This window comes from Larimichthys crocea, chromosome XII, assembly GCF_000972845.2.
Source record: "Larimichthys crocea isolate SSNF chromosome XII, L_crocea_2.0, whole genome shotgun sequence".
Classification (NCBI taxonomy): domain Eukaryota; kingdom Metazoa; phylum Chordata; class Actinopteri; family Sciaenidae; genus Larimichthys; species Larimichthys crocea.
Genome location: NC_040022.1, coordinates 12,815,383 through 12,840,897, shown reverse-complemented (window position 1 = coordinate 12,840,897; position 25,515 = coordinate 12,815,383). Strand labels below are relative to the sequence as shown.

General features: G+C 41.3%; 2 protein-coding genes across 8 annotated transcripts in view; one reads left to right on the top strand and one right to left on the bottom strand.

Annotated features, from left to right (window-relative positions):
• The window catches only part of LOC109138449 (paralemmin-2), a 37,991-nt gene extending 31,651 nt beyond the window's left edge, over nucleotides 1-6,340 (bottom strand). Inside the window, exon 1 of the mRNA XM_019258584.2 lies at nucleotides 5,956-6,340. Coding sequence (XP_019114129.1) covers nucleotides 5,956-5,993 — 38 coding nt within the window. The 5' untranslated portion in view covers nucleotides 5,994-6,340. The remainder of the gene's footprint in view (nucleotides 1-5,955) is intronic.
• A 7-nt stretch (nucleotides 6,341-6,347) lies between these two features.
• plppr2a (phospholipid phosphatase related 2a) overlaps nucleotides 6,348-25,515 on the top strand; it is a 65,959-nt gene continuing 46,791 nt past the window's right edge. For 3 of the 7 annotated variants that reach the window (XM_019273305.2, XM_019273320.2, XM_019273310.2), the window contains exons 1-2: nucleotides 13,091-13,511; nucleotides 20,303-20,424. In XM_019273305.2, the coding sequence (XP_019128850.1) occupies nucleotides 20,356-20,424 (69 nt within the window). In that variant the 5' untranslated portion in view covers nucleotides 13,091-13,511; nucleotides 20,303-20,355. Of the gene's footprint in view, nucleotides 6,417-13,090; nucleotides 13,512-14,497; nucleotides 14,605-20,302; nucleotides 20,425-25,515 lie in introns of those variants that run through there. The other 4 variants (XM_027285355.1, XM_027285356.1, XM_019273299.2 and 1 more) reach the window with 4 other exon arrangements.

Sequence of the window (25,515 nt, the reverse complement as noted above, 5' to 3'; positions counted from 1 at the left end):
CCAAGCCTGGCCCCTTCTCTGCCAGACTAATAATGAACATGTCTTCACCAGTGTGGCAGAAGATAACAACAGCATTGCTGTCTGCAAAAGACAGTATGTTTGTGTTGATTTGTCCTGTACACGTGACATCCATTGCACGTCTGTCCGTCCTGGGAGAGGGATCCCTCCTCTGTGGCTCTTCCTGAGGTTTCTTCCACCTTTTTTCCCTGTTAAAGGGTTTTTGTGGGCAAGTTTTTCCTCACTGGAACCGAGGGTCTAAGGACAGAGGGTGTCACTCCCTGTACAGATTGTAAAGCCCTCTGAGGCAAATGTACTTTGTGACTTTGGGCTATATAAATAAAATTTGATTTGATTTGATTTGAAAAGTTGTTCAGGAGGATTCAGCGAGGAGGAAAGAAGACTTTGAGTTTTGAGCCACGGTAGCAGCTAGCGGTGCGGCTAAGGCTAAAACAACACAGAGTGCGGTTGATTGACACCTGTCACCTATCACCTGTCGACCAATCAGAGTCAGGAGAATCGATTAGTACGGCCCACATTCACCTTTGACCCACCAATGACGATGAAGTAAACCCAAAGGTGGTATTAGATTAGATATATATTTTATTTATCCCACCACGGGGAAATTCACTTGTAACAGCAGCACCAAGTATATCGCACCAAGAGGTCTCACTTCACTGTCAAAGCCTCTTTGTCTTTATGTAAACAACCAGGACCTTTGTGATTGATTCAAACTAAAGCAGAGACATAGCAGGAGACATTAGCAGCGTTTTTCCGCTAGAATAGAACTTTTGACACGAAACAGCAAAGATAAGACATACGGTATAGTTTTGTGGATTTATTTTGGGGGCTAGCTCGCCGAGTTTTCATCACACAGTGATGCGACACACATCTTTGTAATCAGCAGTTTGGTTGAAGTTGTGAAATTAGCAGAAGCGCTAAAGTGGACATGCGCTGTTTTCGTTTTTGCTTGGGGATTTTACTATGTTTCGTTTGGGTAGCAATGCTGGGTAGAGCTTAGAGCCACAGGTCATTTTGGTATGCTGCATGTCAGGATTGGTGCTTCCTAGCAGACGCTGATTGTCTGTATTGTGCATGCATCTCACACTGCCCCCCGTACGGGGGACTTTCGGGTTGAAATATGAATATGATTATCGGTATCGGCCATGAGAAGCAGGAAATTATTTGTATCGGTTGAAATTTTTCATATCGTGCATCACTACTTTTTTCAGCTCGTCAGCCTGAGTCTTCTTCAACTGTTTTAAGCTACATTATAGATAGAGGATATTGGAAATTGGTCCAATACTGCCGAAAATGCTGGCATCGGTATCGGTGACTACTGGAGTCCAGGCACAGATCCAATACCACGTAATTTATTAAATTAGTAATCTATTTAGATTAGCTCCGTTAAGCTCTGGCACAGTTCTTCTTCGCCACTTTTAAAATAGTGGCACTGTGCTGCAGCCTGCTGTTTTCGAGGGATGAGTTGACGCGAGGCTTGGAGCTAAGCTAACTAGCTGCTAACTAGCCCTAGCATATCATGTCGGCGGTGTTGCAGTATTTCACGCGGGATGCTCCCACCAGTAAGACTGCGACATGCAACATATGCAAAGAAAAAATCTCGAGAAGTAGCATGAGTGTTGCTAATTTTATCACCAGCAACTTGATTCTTGAACACCTGAAGACGTGTCTATATATATATATAGCTTTATTTATTTAAGTTGCTGTTGCACTACTGTTTTTATACTTTTCTATTTAAATGCCTTTTTTATTTATTTTTATTTTGAAATATTGTGGCTGCACTTTTTCTTTTTTTTTTAATAATTATTCCTAGATTTATTTAGTCAAATTGCATTTGCACTCCTGTTTTTTATACTGTTTTATTTAAAAATGCATAAAAAAAATAAATGGCTTAAATTTGCTGTATTTATTCATGTTTTACAAAGGGTTTAACCTGAGCCAGGCCTTACCACAATGATAATCATATCACAGTCATGCAGGCGTAGTATGATATTATTTCATAACATACTGGTATTGGTACTCGTATGGGCCGACACCATATCTCACGACACCGTACGAAACAGCACAAGTATCAAAATCGGTATTGGGAGGGAAAAAATGGTGTCAGAACATCTTCAATTATAGACAGCCTGGGAGTTTTAGCTGCAGATATAGGACAAACACACTGACTGATCAGTGTCAGTGTAATTGTGTGAGAAAGTGTCCTTCTTCCTCCTCCAATCCAGGAAATAACACATCAGAGCAAAGCAGGGTGGAGAGGAGAGGTGATAATTGAGGTGATTCATCACAGACAGAATCTCACCTCCATCGGTTCAAATGAATTTAGATCTGTTTCTAAGACTTAATGAGCAAGACCTGTTTAGATTAAGCACAGAAAAACTGAAATCTGGTGAGACACAATATTAATATGGTGAACACGCAGGGCTGATAGTGGAAAAAATCTTGAGCTGGGGGAGGTATGTATGTATGCGGCACAATTCAACATATAACATATATACATAATTATACTTGAAAGGCTAATACTATTTATTACACAACAAGTAGGTCCAAGCAATCTGATTGTTTAACTAGATGTTTAGAAGGTGCTTTAATCAGCATGACAGCACACCTGACTCATCACTAAAAATATTACTCCACCATTTCCACATTGTCATGGCTTGAAAATCTATAACATGTACAACAAACATGAATAAGTCTACTGGAGGTCAACTTTAATAAAGTAATGCATCTGAATTTACAATTTCAGCTTTTTTAATGAATATAATATAATAGTTATGGAAATGTTTGGACCGTCTTCCATCAGCTGTGCCGGTGAGTCATTGATACAGCGCTAGCTTCAAAATAAATGTGAAACTGTAATGTAAATTGTTTGCACTTAATGTGCTTTTTGGTCTCCCAGTGCCACACAAATCACAGAGTGGAAAATGCAGCTTGTTTGACTACTGTATAAGTTTGAAATATTTTATTGAACAATATTATGTAGTCCAGGAACACGAAGTGTGGTCCAGGTACAGGAATCACCTGTGCAGGTAGGGGGCGTGGCCTCAGTAGCCCTGCAGTAAGCAGTGTGCTATGTGCATGTGATTGAGGAATAGCAGGAAATCATAAAATCTGGTTGTTTTAGTCAAGATTATGCTAAAATAAATTTTCCCCAACCATAGTTGCCTGTTAAGGGCCAACCTTCAGTATTGTAAATTAAAGATTTATTCACATTAATTCCCATAAGGTCCTGTTCATTCCCATGGGAAGTTTCCAACTTTGAAAACTCCTGGAATTTTGCAACCCTAATGGTGTGTAAGGTTTTGTGAAACTTTGTTTTCGTGCATAGACCAGATAGAGTGACTGCAGACCTTTAGCCTTATTTAAACAAGGTAGAGCTCTACTGTGAAGACAAATCATCCAGGACTGCTACATGAACGCCCCCGATCAGCAGGTCACTGACATGGGCTGTGTTTGTATCTCTCTACAGCTCACAGGAACTGCGTCTGTGATAAGCCTGCAACGGTGGAGGCAATATATCAGGATGTAAAGTAAGATCAGCAACACACTGAACAACCACAGGGACAATAGTAGAAAGAGTCAAAGACGTCCTGCTGAACTGACCTCAGATCAGATCACTTATCAATTACCTAAAATTGGATGTCAGATTAATAGAAAAGAAAGGACAAGGAAGTTGTTCATTCAGTAAAATCTTCTACTACCACACTTCTGTGTGCTTGGCCAGCTATAACCAATCATTATTGTACAGTAAAGAGCTGTGGGCAGTCTGATAGTTAATTTCCAGTTAGCTGCCCATTCAGAGAATTTCATGGTGACCTCCAACCTCCAACCCTCCCTCGTGTCACTGACACTTTGAACTGCCTGTGTAAAATCTTGACATGGTGGGGGGATTTTTAAAGACTCCGTCCAGATGGAGTGTGAAGAACTACTCCCTTCATCTCTCTCCTTCTCCCACCCATCTTCTCTCCGTTCTCCACCCCCGTCGCTGCGTGTCCTACCTAATGAGGCGCTCTGCTTCAGCATGTGGGTGTCTTATAGGCAGTCTCAGCAGCCTTGGGCGCCAATCTGGATGCTTGTAACACTGTCAGGCCCTCAGTGTGCTGCAGATTTAATTCTCTCTCTTAGATGCAGACAGATAAACACATATAGACTTCCCGAGTCTAGCCTATATATATATATTTTTTTTTTCCAAGATTATTTTTTCGGCCTTTTCTTTATTTTGACAGAGACAGCTGAAGAGTGACAGGAATGTGGGAAAGAGCCACAGGTCGGATTTGAACCCTGGGCTTCTGCAGCCACCCCAACAAGATAAATGTTTAGTTCTATTGTATTGCATTACCATGTAGTAGGTCATCTTTGTGTATTTTAAGATTACACAATGATACTGTTAACCTCTTACTGGACAGCAGATTTATTTATTTAGATCGGTTTATCTCAGCTTTATCACATGGCAGTGGTAGGTTGATTCTTTACACCATAACAACTCAATAAATATAGCAGTGAACAGAGTGAATACTTATCTAATTCACAGAAAACTATAAACACACACTTTCCCTAAACCAGTCTGGCCTGATTAGGGTTGCAAAATTCCCGGTACTTTTAAAGTTGGAAACTTTCCATGGGAATTAACAGGAATTTATAGGAATAAACCAGAAATTTTTGACAAAGCGAAATGTTTACATTATGTTTGGATATGATACACTTTGTTTAAATTACCCCTACTTTGCAGTTAATTCCCATAAATTTCCATAATTCCCATTGAGTTTTTGATTTGGAATATTTCAAATTTATTTCCGGAAAGTTTCTGGAAATTTACTGGAAACTTTCCATCCTGTTTCAATCCTAGTCGTGCTGTTACTGTGATGACTGACACACGAACACAAACTGGTAAAGTAAGCTGCATTTCTTTTGTCATAATATTCATTCATCATTTTCAGTGTTGTACTTGCAAATGACACAATCTTTTGTCCTGAAACAATAAATCCACACACACACGCCATTGTGTTGAGACATCAATGTCTGCCATTGCTGTGAGTATGAGAAACACATTTTCAGCACTTATTACCGATGGATGGAAAAATCAATAACATTGTGCACATGTAAGCATAATCTGATGGTGAGCGGCCTGCAGCTGCTTAATTTAAAACACGACTGAAAATCAGTTTTTGAAAAGTCAACCACACGTCCTTTCCTGATCCAGACTTTTCACACTACTCTCCACCATCGTTAACTGGCGCCTCAGATGGACTCTTTGCCACAGACCTCAGAGGAGGAAGCAGTTGGACAACAGGCAGCAGCAGCACGTACAACACATATCTAGAGTTAGAGAGAGAGAGCTGGGCCAAATGGGTAGCAGCAGTGATGAGGAAGATGACAGTGATGCTGATAGGTGGTGGTGGTGGTGGTGGTGGTATGCCTGGACTGCAGCCACTGACATTAATAAAAGCAGCAGACTGAATGGGCTTCTTGTGCCTTGGGTGACAGACGGAGGGGTCCCACAGCAATTTGTCTCCTTAACAGTTGGGTCAAATTAACCCTGTCTGTCGCCATGGACGGAGCTCTCTCTGTTGTTAGTGTGGTTTCCACTGGTGGAGATGCATTGTAAGTCACCCATGAATGACTTGTTGTTTACTGTGTGGTCTGGATTGCATACTAAACAGCCAGTTTGGAAGCGCTTTGATATGCGCCACCAGCCTTACATTTGTACAAGAGGACTGAGAAATTAATGTTGTCCATTGCACATTTCTTTTCACCTTTGACGGGACATTCTATTCTATACTCTATCCTTAAAGTTGGAAGGATTAGTTGGTATAAATACAGTTTTGGTCTGCCTGAGCTTTTTAGTGCTTATTTTGTGGAAGTAAAAAAAAACGTTGTCACAAAGTTCACAGGTTGTTTAGCAGGAATGAGCAGTATTAAAAAAAAGGGGGGTCTTACCTTTCACAGCTCGCAGGTGGTTCACAGAAAATGTTCATTTCAAACAGATGGATCGGGTTGTAAACAGGCTGGCAGGTATAAACTCAGCATACACTCATAAATCCGTGCATTGAACAGGACTGCGTGACTCGACGGGTCTTTAGGAGTCAAACGGACTGAGAGTTCACTCACTGGGAGGTGGGAGTGACTTCAGACTGGTGTGTGTCTGTAACTGGGGCAGACACTGGCGCCGGACACTCCTGCCCTTTACTATGAGACGATAGCAGTTTATTAGCTAACAGGACACAGGGTGCTGCGGGCCGCCAAAACAACAAAACCGTTAATTTGACCGTTAACTTTACCGTTCACTTGACCGTTAACTTTACCGTTAACTTCACCATTGACTCTGGAACAGAAACTCCCGCCTCCCAAAGTAACAGGAAGAACGTTGAACACCTCTCCTCACTCACAGCCAATCACAGGTACTCCATCTCACACACATCACTGTCACAGTTGGCTGAAATGACTGACAGGCGTATAACATGTTCACTGACATCCAGGAAATCTCAGCATCTGTAACGGGACAGCGCTTTTCAGTGTTGGCTGAAGTTAAACACTTCGCCCGGTCTGTTACAGTAACATGTTCACGGGAGACCTGCTCGATTATTTGGCGGGAGGTTAGAACAAGCAGCCAATAAATGCTGCATCACACTTCAGAAGTAAGCCTTTACGTCTCAGGATAGGTGTTGATAACATTATTTAACCCATTACCCTCACAGGCTTAATGTATGTGGTTTATGCAGCTAAAACGATGTTTTTAAGCCACCCCATCATTAAAAATGCTCCAATAATCTTGGCTACTTAAAGCCAGCGTCAACAAACCACCATATGTGATCAACTTTGGCAAACAGCTACCTGTTTACTCATGTCCAACTGGAGCAACATTAGCGTTGGACTCGTGTAAATCCAGCACTCACTGTCTCCTAGGCTCTGTGTTTGGTCTTCACTAACTCCAGAGGGAAATATCTGGCTTATTGTGTATTTGAAATGCTAAATTCACTGTAAGCAGCCACCTAGCAGTGGTGAAAGAATGTACTCAGATTCTTCCACAAGTATTAATACCACAGTGTAAAAATACTACATTTAAAATGTCACTCAGAACTACAAACTACACGACAGCTGCCACTTTGACATGCCACTTTCCAGCCAACCAACATTGCAGCACCCTGACTCTGTTTGTCCTGAGTGGAACTGAACCTTAATTAGAATCAATGATAACACCCGTGTTTACTCAATTTAATGTGGAAATGGCTGCTGTGATAAAAAGGTCTGTTATTATCAGTATGAACTACTTATACTGTACTACTGTGGAAAGTCAAATCTATAAAAATGCATCATGTTTCACAGACTCATCATACAGTATGTTTTGTGTGTGACTAGCTGTCAGATAAATGTAGCTGAGTATGACGCCAGTGGCGTTTCTTGCTTTATGCAGACTATGCGGATGCACGGGGCCCCACAGCCACCAGGGGGCCCCCAAACTGCAAGTTCAGCCTCGACATATTCTAGGAAAAGTAAAAGTACCTGTCTTTATTGGTAGCTGCTCATATGTGTGAAACACCTATATGCTTAAAAATATATAAGCTTTTTTATAGGTCATAAGCAAAACTAAGCTGCTATGATAGGGAAGCTGTGGTATGATAGGATGAATGACAGCTGCAGGCCATTCACTGAAGTGAGGAGTAACGGTAGGCACCATTAACAATCATCCATTAACAATGTATCTTGGCATCAAAACAATAATAGATAATAGCTTTGGCTGATTTTTGTTGATCTTGTGCAGTGTTACATGTAAATGTTTATTACTACCTGAAACATGCTGCATCTGTTGCATTTATTGATGTACTCCAGCCTGTTTTCCTCTTAAAATGCAACAGACATTTGCATCGTCACAGATGATCTGAAAAAGTTAGTTAGGCCTAACTCTACCACAGAGTTACCAAATTGCATCTTGCACAGGGTCCCAAATAGCTAGAAACGGCCCTGTACAACATACAATATAGATTCCACTGGAATGTAGTGGAACATAAATAGAAGTAACATAAAGTAGATAAACTGAAATACTTAAGTACATACACATCAAAATAGTACTTTAGCACAGTATTACAGTAAATGTAATTAGCTTCTTTAAACACTGCAAGCTATTCTCTAGCTGTGTCTGTTTGTGCTGTTTCCAGAGAGTGGTGGGACCAGAAGCATGTGCAGTTTTATAGAGGTAGAGGATATATAGCTCTGTAGAGCTGGGTGGTCAGTCCGGTGATAATTTGTGGGTTCATCACTGTGGGCGACCCCGTTCACATTCCACATAGTCTTTGTGCTGCTGTTATTGTAAAAACATTGATTCTAGACGCTTTAATGTTGGCTGGTGGCTTTCTAATAATAGATCCCAGTCTAAGAAGGGCTGTGCCCTCAGCCTTATTCGACAAATGTGATTTATTTTCATGCAGGTTTGCTACCTGTCACTAACATTACTTTGCACTGTCATCTATTGAAATGAGGCTCCCTGTCACCATCCCCAGCCTTCATTTACATCTCATTATGAAAAGATTGCTGCTCTACCTCCTTGTTCTCTGCTTAAGGACCCCATCTGGTGTGTTCACAATGACATGCATCATTTCCCTCTGCGCCTGAGGGGTTTATAGCAACCCTACATGACCAAGGGACAACTTCACTGGATCCTGTGTAAAGGGGTGTGGGTAATAATAGCTGCAGCTCAGGAAATCAAATCACATGAGATGGAATTTATTTTCCAATCACTGTGAAAGAGGGGAACACCTGCTGTAGGCCCCCCCTTGATATTTGCAGGACCTTCCCCTCGTGCTGTTATGTTCAGGGTCTGTCAGTAATGGCATTTTCCAAGACAGCAAGAAATTCCTCATGACAAGCAGGAAGCAGCACAGCTCCATGATAAAACATAGAACTGAGACAGGAGACTGTGTTATTAAACAAGTTCACGAAGAGGAGTATGTTTGCTTGAATTAAATGAGATTTTTGAAGAGGCCACTATTTTATGTGTGGGCACTTGAGCTGCTTCAACTGGGTCAGATATCATTTGAGTGAGATTGCTTCCATTGATAGCTTCAATATACTTCTATAGAAAGTCCACTTCTATTTAAATTCAGTGGGTTATTTTTTTTCTTTCTTTTGTTAAATATTCACATATGGAATTATTAGTACAGACAGTCATGATGTAACAGGGATGATCTGGTTTGAGAATAATTGAAAGTGAGAGCTTTGTTGTGTGTTTAACTGGCAGAATTAACGCGGGATCAAGTGGCAGGTCCAGACAAAGGAGGAAGGATAGTGTAGGAATGTGTTTCTTTGTTGTCGAGCTGATTAATGAATTGCCCCTGTAGACCACAGCTGGAGCTCCCGGCATAATGATACAGGGGCCCGTGCGTGCATGTGTGTTGTGTGTGTGTGTGTTGTTGGGGGTTGTGTTTGGAGAGCTGTGCAGGAATTATGTGTGGTGGTAATCGGAGGGGAGTAATGTGTGTATTTGCCATAAGGTGTGTTAATGTGATGGGCTTGAAAATGGATATTAAGGTTATGTGCTCCATTTGTCTTATGCAAATCAGCTGCTTGTGTGTTATATATTGTGTGGATTTTTAAAACAATACAAAATTAAAGCTGCAGTTGGTGAGCTTGTAGCTTTATATTTACTGTACACATTTATTTTATCTAACGTTTAACAAGATATTTCATATTGCGTCGCAGGCTGTGAATTTCCTATTTGACAAAAAAATTAGAATTTGATTAGAATGTAATATCCACATACTTATTCAGCTGTAACACCTAAACACCACGTGTTTGATAGATGATTGGAATAGATCAGTAGATTAGATTAGATTAGATTAGATTAGATTAGATTCAAGTAACAAGTATTTAAAAAATAAAATGCAGTTTAGCATCTACCTGTATTATTAAATAGTCCATGTAGTCAGCATTAGATACAAAATTAACACCTAGATCTGAGTACACATTGTAGTAATCATTGTTCAGTATAAAGGGTGGCATAGAATACACTATGTATACATGATATATACAGTAAGACAGTATAAATAATTATTGGTGTGTGTGTGGGGGGGGTAAATAGTCATAAATATGAGGGGGAAGGTGGAGCTCAGTCAATGCAGGGTAGCTGGGGGTCACCTCCGTGCAGAGTTTATCTAGCTATATGAATGGATTAAACATCTAAAAATATATAGCTAATAGTAATGGATAGAATATTCTAGTGTCATTAGTACAAATGCATGACCAAACCTAAACATGATTTTATTTCTCCTAGAACATTATTACTAACACAGTTAGTAGTGTTAAGTATTGAACACATTGGAACATGATGGGTGTGGTTTACACAGCTTTAAAGAGTTCTTTTATTCTGAGTATTTATTGTGTTTCTAGCTGGACTCTTCAGCTCTCAGCTTCTTGCATGAATGCCTTTCGGATTTAACACTGACACTGAATTGATCATGTGAATTATTTACATGAGGTATTTACAGTGCCACTTTGCAGTAAACATAAAGGAGGGCTTCACACTGCACCACCGGTCCTGTGGATGTTTGTATTCATGCGTGCAGTGCACAATTTACAAGCATTACTGGATTTATGGTTGTGTGATGTGCATGAATGAGTAAATGTGTTAATGCATACAGTATACTTACATCCTATTGACTGAGTGTGTTTTCTGTGAATGCTGCTGTATGGCAAAGTTTCCGTGGTAACAAGCAAACATCTCTTTCAGATCAAACCTCCTTCTTTTGCCCTTTTCTTCTCTGTGTCCTTCTTCATCGCCCTCAGTTTTCTCTCCTCATCAGTCAAGGATGGAGTTTGGGGGGGTTTCCATTGTAGGCTCGAGGGTGGTGCAGCAGCCAGAGAGGGGGATGGACAGAGATGGAGCAGGGTATATGGCCAGGAGGAGAGTAGACCCATGGGACAGGCGTCCAATGTGCTGTAAACCATAACGGCCCCATAACAGGCAGATTTCTCATTTCCACGATGCTCTGGTCATATCTCATGTACTGCCATGACAATCCCACTGAGACCCCGCCATGAGGCGGGACAGCACACTCAGCACTGGAGGAGGGGAAGTGGGACGTAGTGAGAGGATGATTGGCGAAGACATATTATTTAAGGACAAAGCCCCAAACAACAAATCAGTAAAGATTTGGTTTGATTCCTTTTGAGCATTATTTTACATATTTTACACATTTTTACATTTAAACTATGAGAATTTGTTCATTTCTTTTATTGGTGGATTTCTGTCATGAGTCTGTTTGCCACATCAACCATTTCACCATTCTAAGAAAATAAGTCACCGGCAGTTATTGGTGTTCTTTGCCTCTTTCCTGATGTATTATCATTCATTAAATATACATCATGCTGTGTGCACATAAAAAAAAGGCTGGTGGCCACTGATGTCTCTGAGGTAATGCTATATTAATGAAGAGTGGGCAGGGCAGTAGCCACCAGCAGCCTGGCTGAAAGAAATGCATGAGGTTAACCTCTTGATTCATTGAGCACCTCTGGGTGTCTCTGAGCTGCAGGAGTCATCCTGTTAACGTGTGCATTATAAGAGAGGATCAAACTACTTGTTTCTGATCAAAGCTTCTTGCCGAAGGTGATCAGATCAGATTTCATATCTTAAATGAGGTGCACAGGCTGTGATGTTTTTATGTTCATTCTCATTGACTTCAAGTTAAATGTAGTTTGAGATCAGAGTCAGGGAGAATGTTATTTAAAAGCCACATAGGTCTGCTGCCAAGCATCTTTTGCTTTGAGGTTAAAATAATAGTTTAGACATTTTGGGGAAAAAACTTGTTAAGAGTTAAATGAGAAGATCAATTCCACTCTCATGTCTCTATGGTTAGCCTAGCTTAGTGTAAACTGTAAACAGGGCCTGGCTTCACCCAAAGATCCAGAATTTATCCAGAAATTGTCTACCAGTACCTCTAAAGCTTGTTTGTTTAATCCATGTGAACTGTTAACACTGAGCAATGTGGATGTACAGGTAATTTCATGCTGTAATCATTTCTTTGCCATGGTCAGTGAATAAGGTTGTTTCCCAACACATCATCCATTACTTTTGTATGTCGAGGCGGGGTAAATGAAGCCTGGTTGCTCAAACAAACCATCTGTAATGACATCCACCTGGTCAGTCAAAGCGGCCACACTCTTAATCCTGCATAACTTTAAGCCTTAATATAATGTGAACAGGTGAGTTGTATATAAATTCACCCTCAGTACAGTTGTCATGAACGGGGAAATTAGCTACAGAGACCAAAACTGTTTTTTGTACCAGGCTGTAAACATGTTTATTTCTGCTGTGAAGTTGGACATTTGGACATGGGGACTGATGGAGACTGACTCACTTCTGGAGCCAGCCTCAAGTGCAACTGCAGATTTGGTTCTTCTACGTTGGCTTCACTTTACAACCATTCATGAATATGGAAATGAATAAAAGTTGTATTTATGCTAATTTATACAAATAGTTTATTAGTCATACTGGACATATCAAATTAAATCAATGATGCCGTCTGTACTGGCTCATTTATCGTTCTCTGTTTGTTTCTTATATGATGTTTATTTAGTGTGTAAGCATGCTGATATAAAGGTACTGATGATGCTGATGGTGGCGCCATATTAAAAATGAAGAGATAACAAAAGTTCATACACACAGGCACAACCTCTCTGTCTCTGTTGGCAGCTCTAACCTGTGATGTTACATGTGCTCCTGGAGTGCTCGATCAATAGCCATGTACTGTATCATTAACACACATCCAGAGCTGATCTGGAGGCACACACACACACACACACACACACACACACACACACACAGGCAGCTTTCTTTTTTGTTGTAGTCTGCAGCATCCCTCCTTTCCTCTAATGTTTGGGTCAGGTTCATGTCCTCTAGGTCCATTCATGAAGAGGGGGAAAGGAAAAGGGGAAGGGAGGGAAAGAGAGAGAGGTAAGGGAGGGATGGACAGAGGGAGAGAAGGGGAGGGATGAAGAGGGAAAACAAGCTTTGAATACAAATGAGCTGACACACATAATGCATGCCCTCCCTCCCTCCCTCTCGATCACTGTCTCTCACACACACTCTTACTCCCTCACACACATGTTCTCGCCCTCTCTCCCTCTTCCTCTGTGTCTCCTCATTGGACCGTACGCTGCACAGGAGGTAATTTCAGCCACTTAATTTGTTAGTCATCACTGGTTGTTGGAACAAGCTAATTAATAGGAGAGCGAGTGCGTGTGTGTTTGTGTGTACGTGTGTGTGTGCGTGCGTGTGTGTAGAAGATTCGGAGACACTGCTGCTGCTGCCGCCGTCTCTCACGCTTCACCGTGGAGCAGGAGGGATCGAGAGGAGAGTAGAGAGAGGAGAAGAAGAGGAGACACCGACTGCTGTGTGGAGGGAGATTATCACACCACTTCACTACCATCATCTGATCTGACATGGCTACCGCATAGGAATCCGGTGCCACGGCAACCGTCAGCTTTGGGAAGAGGTATCCAAGGTAAGGAGGGAGGGGGGGCGGACGAATGGACGGCGGGTTTCCTCTTGTCTCCTCCATGTGATGGAAAAGCCGGTCTGCCTGAGGTGCCGCACAGAGCAGTCATGTTGTGGAAGTCACTGTTTTGCATATTCTGCGCTTTAAGTGGATCTGTGTTATCTGCTTCTTCCAAGGGTCTTTGAACGTGCCTGTGGGCGTGTGTGTGTGTATGTGTGTGTGTTGTGATGGGGGGGATGTGTTGTGATATTCTATGTTTTGCAGTGGTATTCCCCAAACAGAAGCTCTAATTATCCGGCACTGGGTAAATCCTATTACGGCTTTACTCTCCTCCTTGACTTTGCTCTAATCTATTAATAGTAGGAGGGAATGCCTTCTAGGCAGAGGAGTGGGATGTTAGTTGTTTGTTTGTGAGTCAACTCAGGTGTCAGGATAGGTGTATTGTTCATGGTTGTAAGCCTGCATGTACACAGAAGAAGTATGGTTTCCTCGAATGTGTGTGAGTATGATCCAGCATGGGGTCTGAGTTCAAAGAAATTGGTGTAACAATGGCAGGGCAAAAATGACCACATGCGCACACACACACACACACACACACACACACACACACACACACACACAGCACAAAAAAAATCCAAAGCAACATGAGAGCTGAGGGATGTGAGGCTTTGCCCAGATGGACAGTGAAAGCTCTGGGCTGCAGGTAAATGTTGTGCAGTCAAAGTCTTGAATATTCAGGTTATGACAGAGTTTCCTCTCTGGATGTGACACACAGAAATAGAAGAATGGCTGACTGACAATTGGCATTTTAACACTGCATTGCTGCTGATGTTGCTGCTGCACGAATGTGGATGTATGCATACGAGATGTGTGTTATTAAACTCTGCAACAGCATGTATAACAAGTCAGAAATAACTTAAATCAAGCATGATCCAGATTGCCGTGTCTAATTAGACTTGTGCGTGTGTGTGTGTGTGCTCTCCTATGCACAGCCTGTGTACTGTATGTCCTGGGGCAGGGTGGTGGACTGCAGAGGCAGGAGAGAGGACATATGGCTGCGTGGGTCTCTACCCTTTGACTTGAGTCCTCAGAGCAGTAGGTAGATTCATATGTCCTGCTCTCCTTGATGTGTGTGCGTGTATTAGTGTGTGTGTGTGCGTGTGTGTGTGTTTGAGATGGTGTTAATTTAACTTTCCCCTCTGCAGCTCTCTTTGCTCCTCTCATCTCCACCATTTTGATTTCAGTTCCCTCATGTTTTTATTCTGATTGTTTTGCGAGCATGTGTGTGTGTGTGTGTGTGTGTGTGTGTGTCTCTTTGTAATTGTCTCCTTGGCTTAGTCTTTGTCTTTCTTTGTTTTCCCCCTCGATCTCCACACGTCTGTCTATCCCCCCTGTTTCTTCCTGTGTTGAAATGTTGATTTGGTTTTCTCTGATGTATAGACAGACTATCAGATTAGGCCCCTTTTCACTTGGCCCCCACTAATCAGATCAATACCAGCTGGACTGCCTCTTCCTTCTACATAGTAGAATACACACACATGCACACGAATCTGCATTTAAACCCGTGTTTAATTGATCAGCTTGTATCCATTTGTTTCTCTGTGTTCAGCGGACAGACTGGGCTCTGATGTGTTAGCTTAGCACATGGGCTGGAGCTGTGGGCAGGACATTTGTTTGTATCTAGCTGATCTGCTAACGTTAGCCTACATCAGGAGTCACCTGGGTTTTTTGAGTTGGAGGGTGTGTAAACCCCTTTCAGCTTCAGCCTTGTGGACAGGACCACTAGAGTTGTGCATGGACACAGTGTCTTATTACCCACAACAACATACTTTTTGGTCACTGGGGGGCAGCAGAACACGACATTGACATATTATCACTTTTTAAGTTGTTGGTGAACTCGTTAGCAAACAGTTGTTTATTTATGCATCCAGGAGTTACATAGCAATGTCAGCATTTATTTGAAATTGTCTTTCTATCTGCCTGATGAATGGAAGTCCAGTATTCCCTCTCTTGGCACTGTTTTTGCTCACTACCAAGTCCTGAGGAACATATCTGCCCTCTTTGTCTGCTAAATCACTAACTTTGTCTCTCTGCTGCCTGGTGCTGGGCAGGTAGTGTAAAGTAGCCTTTTTACTGAAAACAACTTGAAATGATGCTAAAAGAGCTCTGAGAGTGAAGCACAGTAGCTGTTGACCAGACAGCTAAACAATGAGCTGAAACTTGCTCTAAACGTCCATAAAGCTGAGAGGAGCTGCAGATGTAAGTGATAATGATCTGTAGGTTCATGACTACGAGCAACACCTGTAGCTCCTCTCGGTAGTAAAGCATGAGGCCCGAGATCATTTTATAAAACAGGGTTTATTCAGTCATCGAGCGACCCAGACAGACCCGTGAGAACTAAAGCAAAGGAAAGTAAACAAACAATCACGTAAATGAATATGCTGATGCAGAGCTTGTAGCTTAATGTAATTACACAATACACTAATAAAACACACCTCGTAGGCTGCACACTACCAAAGGGGCTGAATCTTGTCTTTTCTTCTTTCTTTGTCTTCTTTGTTTACATTTAACGTTGTAACTTTCTTTGTCTTCTTTGTTTACATTTAACGTTGTAACTCTTTACATTAACTTTACTTTAATGTGTGTGTGGAGACAACGTGTCGTATAGTTTCTCCCTTGCCATGCTCTGCCAGGTGGTGTATCATTAAAAGGGTACCATGTAGAAACAAAAAACAAACAATGAGCCCGCTTCACTGAAAAGGTAGGTAGGAACCAAAAATAAATAAATAAGAATGTATTAACTGACGTCGGCAGTTACAACACCTTTTGATATTATCACACTGATTTCACATTGTCGTAAAAATATTGATTATAGCAGCTTTAAATATTTTGGAGTTGTTTGAAGCTTCTCACAGGCGGTTCTGACGATTTCTGGGGGTCACCAAGGCTTTCTGGGGATTTGCAAGGCCCACTTCATTTAAAGGGGTGCAGGGAAACTTAAAAACTAAATAAAAATGGTAGGCTTATATCTCAGAATTTCAATTATTTCCGTGAAGAAAACTAAACGAAGCTGTTACTTTTAAAGTTTAGATTATTCTCTGCTAAATAGCCTTAGGAAAGGAACCAAAGACCAACTAAACTAATAGAATGTTGAGAAAAAAACACACGAATATGTGAAAAAAGAATCCTATTAATTAAGTATCATTGTTAAAAAATTGAATGGGCAGAGAAATGTAAAATAGAATATCATATTCATCTCTCTGAAAATCGACCCAAATCACTCGTTTCACACAAACTTCCTGCAGTTATTACATTTATTATTTGTGTTAGCAATTGATCTGTTTATTCTCTATTATTATAGATATGCACTGAATATAAGATGATATATATATAAAATAATAAGAATAATAGCGTAACGTAGGCTGTCAATCGATTTAAAAAAATTAACTAATTAATCGCAAAAATTTCTGTATTAATCGCGATTATCGCGATTAATCTATCAAAAATGTATCAATAAATTAAATGCATTTTCTTGAGACTGAAGCTTATAATGAATATTATATTATGTAAAATGACAATTAACGTAGATAAAACACAGATAAAGTATATGAGATCGGCCCGTAAACTAAAACAAGCAGGGCGGTTTTAGCTGTGGGCAATGGTGGGCGACCCGCCCAGGCGCCAGTCTCCGTGAGGGCTTTAATTAATGCCTCTTATACACCCATTCACACAAACACTATATATCTGGGAAACAAAGCCCTATTTGCCACATCCAAATGGCGGCCGCCACCGGAAGTAAACAAAACCACGTTAATTGCGTTAATTTTTTTTAACACGTTTAATTCTTTAAATTAATCAACAAAATAACGCGTTAATTTTGACAGCATAACTAAATACATAATTAGTTTACCCAATGCTAGAAAAGGTCCATAGAAGACAAAGGTTGGGCGCCACTGCTTCATCTCTGACTGCAAATGCAAGTCATCAGACTAGTTACTTTGGTGTAATAATTAGTAAAGTAATGTAATTCAATTTTAATGAGTAATTGATGACATTCTTGTTGCAACACTGACTTAGTAATGCGGACCTGTGTGAGCCTTGAGCTCTGTCTCCACGTCCTGCATACTGAGCAGTGGCCAGATTTTCTCGTCCTAATTAAGCTGCAAACTTGTCACCCAGATCAGCACTCAGAGAAGGCTTCTGAGAAAAACTCACTTACACCAAATGTGCGTGGGACAGCTCAGAACTCCACATGCACCAATGAGGGGAATAATAAGCTTCATAATTCCCATTCTTTAGGTGAAATCATCCCTGGCGTAGCGTCCCACTTATCATTATACTTCAGCATCAAAAGCCTCATCTCGGGTGCTTCCTCCCAAAACACTGTTTCATCTTCAGGAGATCTGCCACCAACCAACTCACAGCTCATGCTTGTACTTTCTCAGCCTGTGGCCCAAGCTGTGGGAGAGAGTCTCTTTGTGCTGCTTCCCACTGAGGGAATGAAACACAAAGTAACACTTCCCATCAGCCTCTAGTGGAGAAGAAACAGGAGCCATTCCTACCTCTGTCTCTCTGTTTCTCTTTCTCTGCTCTGTTGGTTTCCGTTACCTGGGGCTTCTGCTTGTTCACCCTGACAGCTACTTTTTTTGGACACACACACGCACACACTGTTCACATGTACACACACAGAGTCCAACCAACCCTCTGTAAAAGCAGTCTTGGTTGGCACATTGCATCGTTCTAAGGGCTGCTAAGAGTTTGGCTTCATGCCTTATTCATCCCTCAGGCCTATTCTTTCCACCAGCGTAGAAGGAATTAGGAGGAAGAAAGCTCACAGCACATAACACAGCACTCGGCAGCAGAATGGAGGTCAAACTGACAACTTCTCAGAAACAAAAAAATCTTTTTTTTTCCCGCCTCTTCTGTTCTTTATTCTATGTATGTGTGTGTGTTTAATATCTGTCCAACCTGACAACAGGTGATTCAAGGTCTACGTCGAGCCTCTGGAAAGAGTGTTCATGTTCTAAGTTGGATACAAACACATCCTACTCACTTCAGAGGCTGTTTGCAGCGTGTGACAGCCGGGATCACACTGTATGTACTGCTGGCACCTCTTCCCTTTTGTCCTCTGTAGACTCCTGTCAAATGAGATGTGTTGCAGTTTAAAGTAATAGTTTTGGGAACTTTAAAGTTAGATGAAGAGAGCCAGGAGCCGGTTAGCTTAGCTTAGTTTACAGTAGCTGTGTACAAAGGTCAAATCAGTAAGTCAGTAAAATCAACAATTAAGATGAAGCATGACATCTGTCTTGTTTTGCTGCACCGTTTAATTTTAAACTATTTAAAATGGAAGTCACGTGCTGTTAAATCAGGAGTCAGTGGTGCAAATAGATTTTGAATAAACTGTAGTGTTTGGTTTGCTATTGTGACCCCAAGGTGAGAGTCACCTGACCTCACCTGACATGCTTGACCGACCAGTGTTGGTTGTGTGAGCTATTACAGTGTTATTCAATGCAACATCGTTGCTGTTGTTTGATTATTCTTTATTAAAAATGTGACAGTATGCACATTTCAATAGGAAATGTGTCTGTCTATTACAGTGACACTGAGTTTCTCTTCATCATCTGATTTTTGACAGTCAGACATACCAATACTGGTATTGGTTGTGGAGAAATTGCTGAAGTCAAAGGTCAATGGTGAGGTCAGGAGTTCAGAAAGTGTTCAGGAGCCTCTGATGTCTTATGCTGTATTATTTATTGACGCTTAGCCAAGGAAAATTAGAGACACTCTCAAAGTTCATCAGAAGTGCCTGAGTCGGTCTCACATTCTGCCCAACTCGAATGTTTTTACCCATGCAGGTGTTATTGTCAGCATATTCTAGTCTGGAGACACAGATGTCTGTTTACTCAGATTGGAACATGAACAGCAAGCTATCTATTATGTCTATGAAGGCAGGAATAGGTCTCTTCGACCCTGGCCACCACAGTGTTGAGATAGACTGGCACCTACTGTTCTCAACCAAAGCCAAACAACTAATACTGCTGAGGACCTCAAGGCCCACACGTGACCCTGTGTAACCTAAGGAGAGAAAATTCCATAACAGTATTGGTTGATCCAAGTTGATCCAGTTTTTCCCTTTGCTGTGTATGGAGTTCTTCAGGAAACTAGCAAGGCTTAAAAATGAGAAATTCGGCCTACTGCCACCCTCGGTTGTCTCTGTCACATTGGTTGTAGTGGTGTGTCAAGAGTCTCTCTAGCTGTCTAGCACTGGAATGTTCTGAGCTTGCTAGCTTGCTATCCACTGTACGTCGCCAACCAGCTGTGCTACTTGTCTTTATTTAGCTTCCAGCACCGCGTGTTTTGTGAGGACTAGTGAAAGAACTGACATGTGGTGTGACTGTGACTGTAACTGTAGCATACTGTTATCATTTACACATGTGGAATGATTTCACATCCAACAATGTTTCATTACGTGGTGGCTGAATGATTGTTGGGTGGATGTTGTACTGAGACTCACACTGTTATCATTTCATGAAATGTAAAGTGGTAGATTGTTGTCACATTTGACAGATTTGATTCAAATCATTTTGTTTTAATATTTGATGCATTCAAATACAGAATATGTAAAGCTGTGTCAGTGACTCCAGAATGCACCTAGCTCACAGTGCGTAGAAAAGTTTAGTCTTTACCCAGATCTATCCAAAGCTTATTTGTCCTGATTGGATTCCACTTAGTCTCACACTCTGGACTTGACCTCAGGTCAGTCAGCGGACTAACCTGACTAACTCTGTTTCCTGCAGGGTAAGGAGTGCGAGTGCCAGTCAGGGGGAGATTCACAGAAACAGAGAGAAGGATGGCAATGGAGGGGAAGCCGGGTGTGAAGAGCAGCAGCTCCATCGTCCCATGCTTCCTGTTTGTGGAGGTAAGAAACATGAAGGAGTCATGCTGTTCACTGTCTTTCCCCTGACACTGTCTGTCACATTTCATCATGAGAGCATTAAACGATTTTTCAAAGGTTGAGACCTGGACAAAGTAAGGCACCTTTATCTTGTTGGTGTAAAGTAACGGACAGTGAAGAGCCTCCAAGTGTTTCTGGACAGGGTCTTGTAGATCCTGCACTTCTTGATCGTATCTCTTATCCTATTTCCTGTTTCTCTGGGCATTGACTCATGATTTATCTCTGTCCTGTTGTGACTCTAAGGTTTGACTCTCTATCTAACCCTTCTGCCTCCCTAACTTGATGCACTCTCCTCCCCTCACAGCTCTACAGTCTAAGCCTCAGTGGTAAATATTTCAGGCTGAATAGTTGAGCAAACACTCTCTCTGTTGCTGACATTCTCACTTGGTGTCACACATCATGCTCTGTTCCAGCACCAGGGGCAGCTGAGCCTTGTAAAGTGGCTCCAGTTGTTGAACGTTTTTCGGCGTATTTATGAACTGCATGATTTAGTGAGGCGGTCGTGAATGTCACAGCACAGACTGAGTGGATCATCAGCAGCAGTGCTGTACAGATCATGGCAAAGATCGTTTTTTGTTGCAGACCAAGAATCACATTAAAGCACCGCAGACTTACACACACACACAAACCTCTTCATCTGCATTCATTGTTTGTGAGAGCTGTCAGGTCGATGACTCAGAGGGCAATGGAAGTCCTAGAGCCTTCACCAAATTGTAACTGAGGTGGAGAAAAGCATGAACTGGTGAGGAAATCAAACAGTCAGTTATATAATTAGACAAATCAAGCAGTCCAGAAGCTCACTGGCATCAAGTCAGCCAACCGTCAGCTCTTCAGCTGGAGCTCTCCATGCATACAGAGTATTGTTCTGTAATAGATTCCGACAGGAGAAGCTCTTTGTGTTGCATGGTTGCATTGCAGGTGTGTTGTGATGTGATATGCGATATGATCTGTGTATGTGCGAAGGAAACTGTGTTTGGATGTCGCTTTGCATTAATGATTCAAAATGGATTCTGATGTGATCACAACCTGAAACTGTATAAACATCATGTAGAACATAGACACTGTGACACACATGGAGTCAATTAGTTACTTTAAAACTTTTAGTTACTGATTGCTGTTTTTGTACTCCGGGGTACATAAATCCATGTAGAAATAATAGACAAGAAAGGAATCAGTGATGATGACTGTCTGTATATCCATGGGGATGCACATAAGAACTCTTATAGCTAATTTGGCATACTATTAATTAAAAAAAAAAATGTAAACATATGAAAAGAAATGGTAAAAGCTCAAGCTGTAGTCCACAGCTAACTCAGTGACTACATAACAACTTTGTACTTCCTGTTTACACCTCCCAAATCTTCAAATGATTAAACTGTGGTTCAAATTCTGAGAGAATATTATGGCTGCAAAGGGGTGGAAAGTTTCTGGTAAATTTCTTTGGGAAGTTAAGCTAGATAATTTGGGGAATATTCCAAATCGGAAACTCAGAACTCGGAATTGTGGAAATTTATGTGAATTAACTGTAAATTTGTTTTGTCATAAGCAGACATGCAAAATAAAACAATTAAAAAACATTTCAGCAGATTTATTTGTAAGTAGAACTTTATCAAGTTTAAATTATTTTATTGAACAATATTATGTAGTCCACCAGCTCTGATGTGTGTCTTCAATAGTCTCTGTGTGGCCTAAGGATTTAAAGTGTGGTCCAGGTACAGAAATCACCTGTGCAGGTAGGGGGCGTGGCCTCAGTAGACCTGCAGTAAGCAGTGTGCTATGTGCATGTGATTGAGAAACAGCAGATATTCAAGTGGACCTGCATGAAATCTGGTTGTTTTAGTCAAGATTATGCTAATATATATTTTCCACAACTATATTTAAGTTCCCTGTCAGGGGCCAACCTTCAATTTTGTAAATTCCTGGTTTATTCCAGTTAATTCCCATGGAAAGTTTCCAACATTGAAAACTCCCAGAATTTTGCAACCTTAGAGAATACTTATAAGTAAGCAGGATACAAGAGTTGTAATAGGATCCATTAATATTAACTCTTTTCATGCTCTGGGTGGAACAAGATGTCTGCCTTCTTGTAGTTTAGTCATTTCCACACACACACACACACACACAAACACACACACACACACACACACACGGTTTGTGATTGGCTGCAAGTAAATGTATCATGACCTGAGAAGGGAGTTGGCGTTGTCTTCACCTCCTGTACTGTGCCTTTATGTGTGCTCGCAGGACAGACCAGAATACAATAGTTACACTAACCCGCCCCGCCCATGTGAGCCTGTCTGTCAAACACCGGTACTTTGGTTATAATACACCAGGGGTCATCAACTACATTTGTCCAGGGGCCAGAATTTTTCTCAGCAGACACTATCAGGGCCAGACACTCTTGTAAAATGAAATGACTATTGTATCCTAAGTAATATATTATTATTTCATATATCAATTTGCCTTTGAAATGTATGCTATTTTTTAGCCTTTGTCAGTGTTAACAGACCTTACCTGTACGGAAGCGAGCTACTAGGGGGCAAAAACAAGATTTTAGGTGCCATATTTACGAGGCTGTCAACTGCTAACGTGGGGGAAGGTGATGCCGCTGGACGAGGCGGCCAATCACAGTGAACTGATGGTGACGTGAAAGCTGCTCTCCGTGGTGCTGAAAGCTTAAGCACCTTTTGGGAGGCTTGTCCCTAAAAGTATGACACACTGAAGACATTGGCCATGTATGTGCTCACCATGTTCGGATCAACATACACCTGTGAAGCTGTGAAAAATGAACTAGGACTGCAGGCGCATAAGGCAGGCATAACAGCTGTCAAGCCCAACGTTAAAAAGATAGTGTCAGCGGGGAAATGTCACTTCTCCCATTAACCAAACGTGGGTATTTCAGTCTTGTGATTTTCTTGGTTTTACTTCATATGTATTTGTTGGATCACAGGCTACTTTAATTTGATGTAAAGAGTAACATTTCTCAAAACTGACGGCCTGACGCTTTTATTTGTTGTTTGTATCTATTTGCTGATGTGCAAAGCTTTTGCACTTACAATGCTCTTCTCTGTTATGTTGACGAAAATGAAAGAAACATACTTTGTCCTCTTCACCAGGCTATTCCTGAATCCAGTAATATTCTGGGGGCCAGATGGAAAGCTCTGGCGGGCCGGATGTGGCCCACAGGCCGTCAGTTGATGTTCACTGTAATACACAGTAAAAGCTCTCCATTAGGCCACTCCACCATATGCCTCCCACACATCAGCCCTGAGCCCTCAGGTCTCAGTCAATTCCCTCACCAGCTCCACGTCTATGTGTGTGTCTGTGTGTGTATGATAGAGCAGAAGAGAATTTTTCTATCTATTTGTACTGGGATGGAGAACTCTAGCAAGCAATCAAGGCCAGAGAAAAGAGGCCAGCAGCTGTTACCTGTAATAAAGGGCAGTGAACAAGATTTTCTATCTTTGACAGCATGTGTGCATGAAGCCAGAGAAAGAACACCAGTGACAACAGTTTATTGCCCCTGCATATACTGTACATAATGAAATAATTGACTACAAGTGAATGATTTTGGAGAAGAGAAGAGATTTGTGGCATTCTATTAAGAAAATATGTCAGAAGTGTTCAAAACTATGTTTTTATTTGCGTATACTCACCTGAAAATAAGAATCATTGTGTTACCTTAGAGACTGAGAGAATGAGACTTTTATATCTACAGGTCTTCTTCCACTGAGTGCGCCATGTTGAGCTGCCATGTTTTTACGTTAGCCTTCATCAGACTAACTAAACACACGATGCATTTTTTTCTGCATGAGGACTGTGTGTTTGACAAACACTAAACCCAATTAAAAAGCAAAACAGAGATAAAACTGCTGATGCCACACTAAATTCTGATAACATTCAGGCAGGACCAGTTTAATCCACTGTAGCACACATTAAGTATTTTGAGTAATTTGAGTATTAGATGCTGCACAGGAGTATAGGGCACCTAAACATGATATGTGAGTGTTGAGTTGAAGTAAAGCATGATGCCAATCTCTGGGGGAGAGGTTTAGCAAACAGTCTTTTCTTCAGAGGCTGACTTTCATAGTTTGATGGTGACTTTATTATGTAACATTGCTGTAAAACGTTCTGGTGCACATTTTACTGCAACGTCCATCATGGATAATTAAAGAGTCAGGCTCCATGTAGAAATAGGAACAAAGATTACTTACCACGCCACAGCGACTGACTAAAGATTTACAGTTTATCTATTATTTATAGCTGTTTGCCTTATTTCTGAAGAGTGAAAATATGATAATAAACAACAGATTGTTGTGCAATGTGCTACAATTTGCACTCTGCAGGGAGGGAAAAATCTAATTTACTGTGGACAAAACACATTTTGATGCCACTTCTAAACAGTCCTGATATACTATTCTGTATTTAGATAGAATCTGGCAACTAAACACACACTGATGCTAGTTGGAAATCAGGCCACTGAGTCACAGTGTGAACTGGGTTTGGAGGAGTTGATCTCATTACCGATGCTGTTGCTAAGCAGACAGCAGCAGCACAGAGTTCTCTCGCTTTCTTGCTTCTTTGTAAGAGTCCAATTTTCGTTTGAGCGTCAAGTTTTTTGCAATAGTTTTTCTAACAATGGCAGAATCTAGTTTTTGATTAGCCAATAAATGATTTGAAAAAAGAGGTTTTAGGTTCTAAATCGGAAGCAATGCTGATCCAGTTTCACCTCTTCAGCTTCATGAGCGGCATGCAGACATATTTTCTCTGCTTTTTATTTTACACCAACACCCTGTTTCACACACCCACACACGCTTGGGCAGTCATCCATCCACATGGAAGCACCCTGAATAGGTTTCCTTTCCACCATCCACCATCTCAGCCCCAGTGGTGATAGAGAGAACCCACATCATGCATCTGAGATCCAGACCCTCCACGCTGTGAGCCGCTCTACTGCCTTAAAACAAGATTACTATTATTGACCGCATGATGCTGTAGTGGTCAATGCTGTCAACACTATGGAGAGAAGGATTCAGGTTTGATACCCAGGCATCT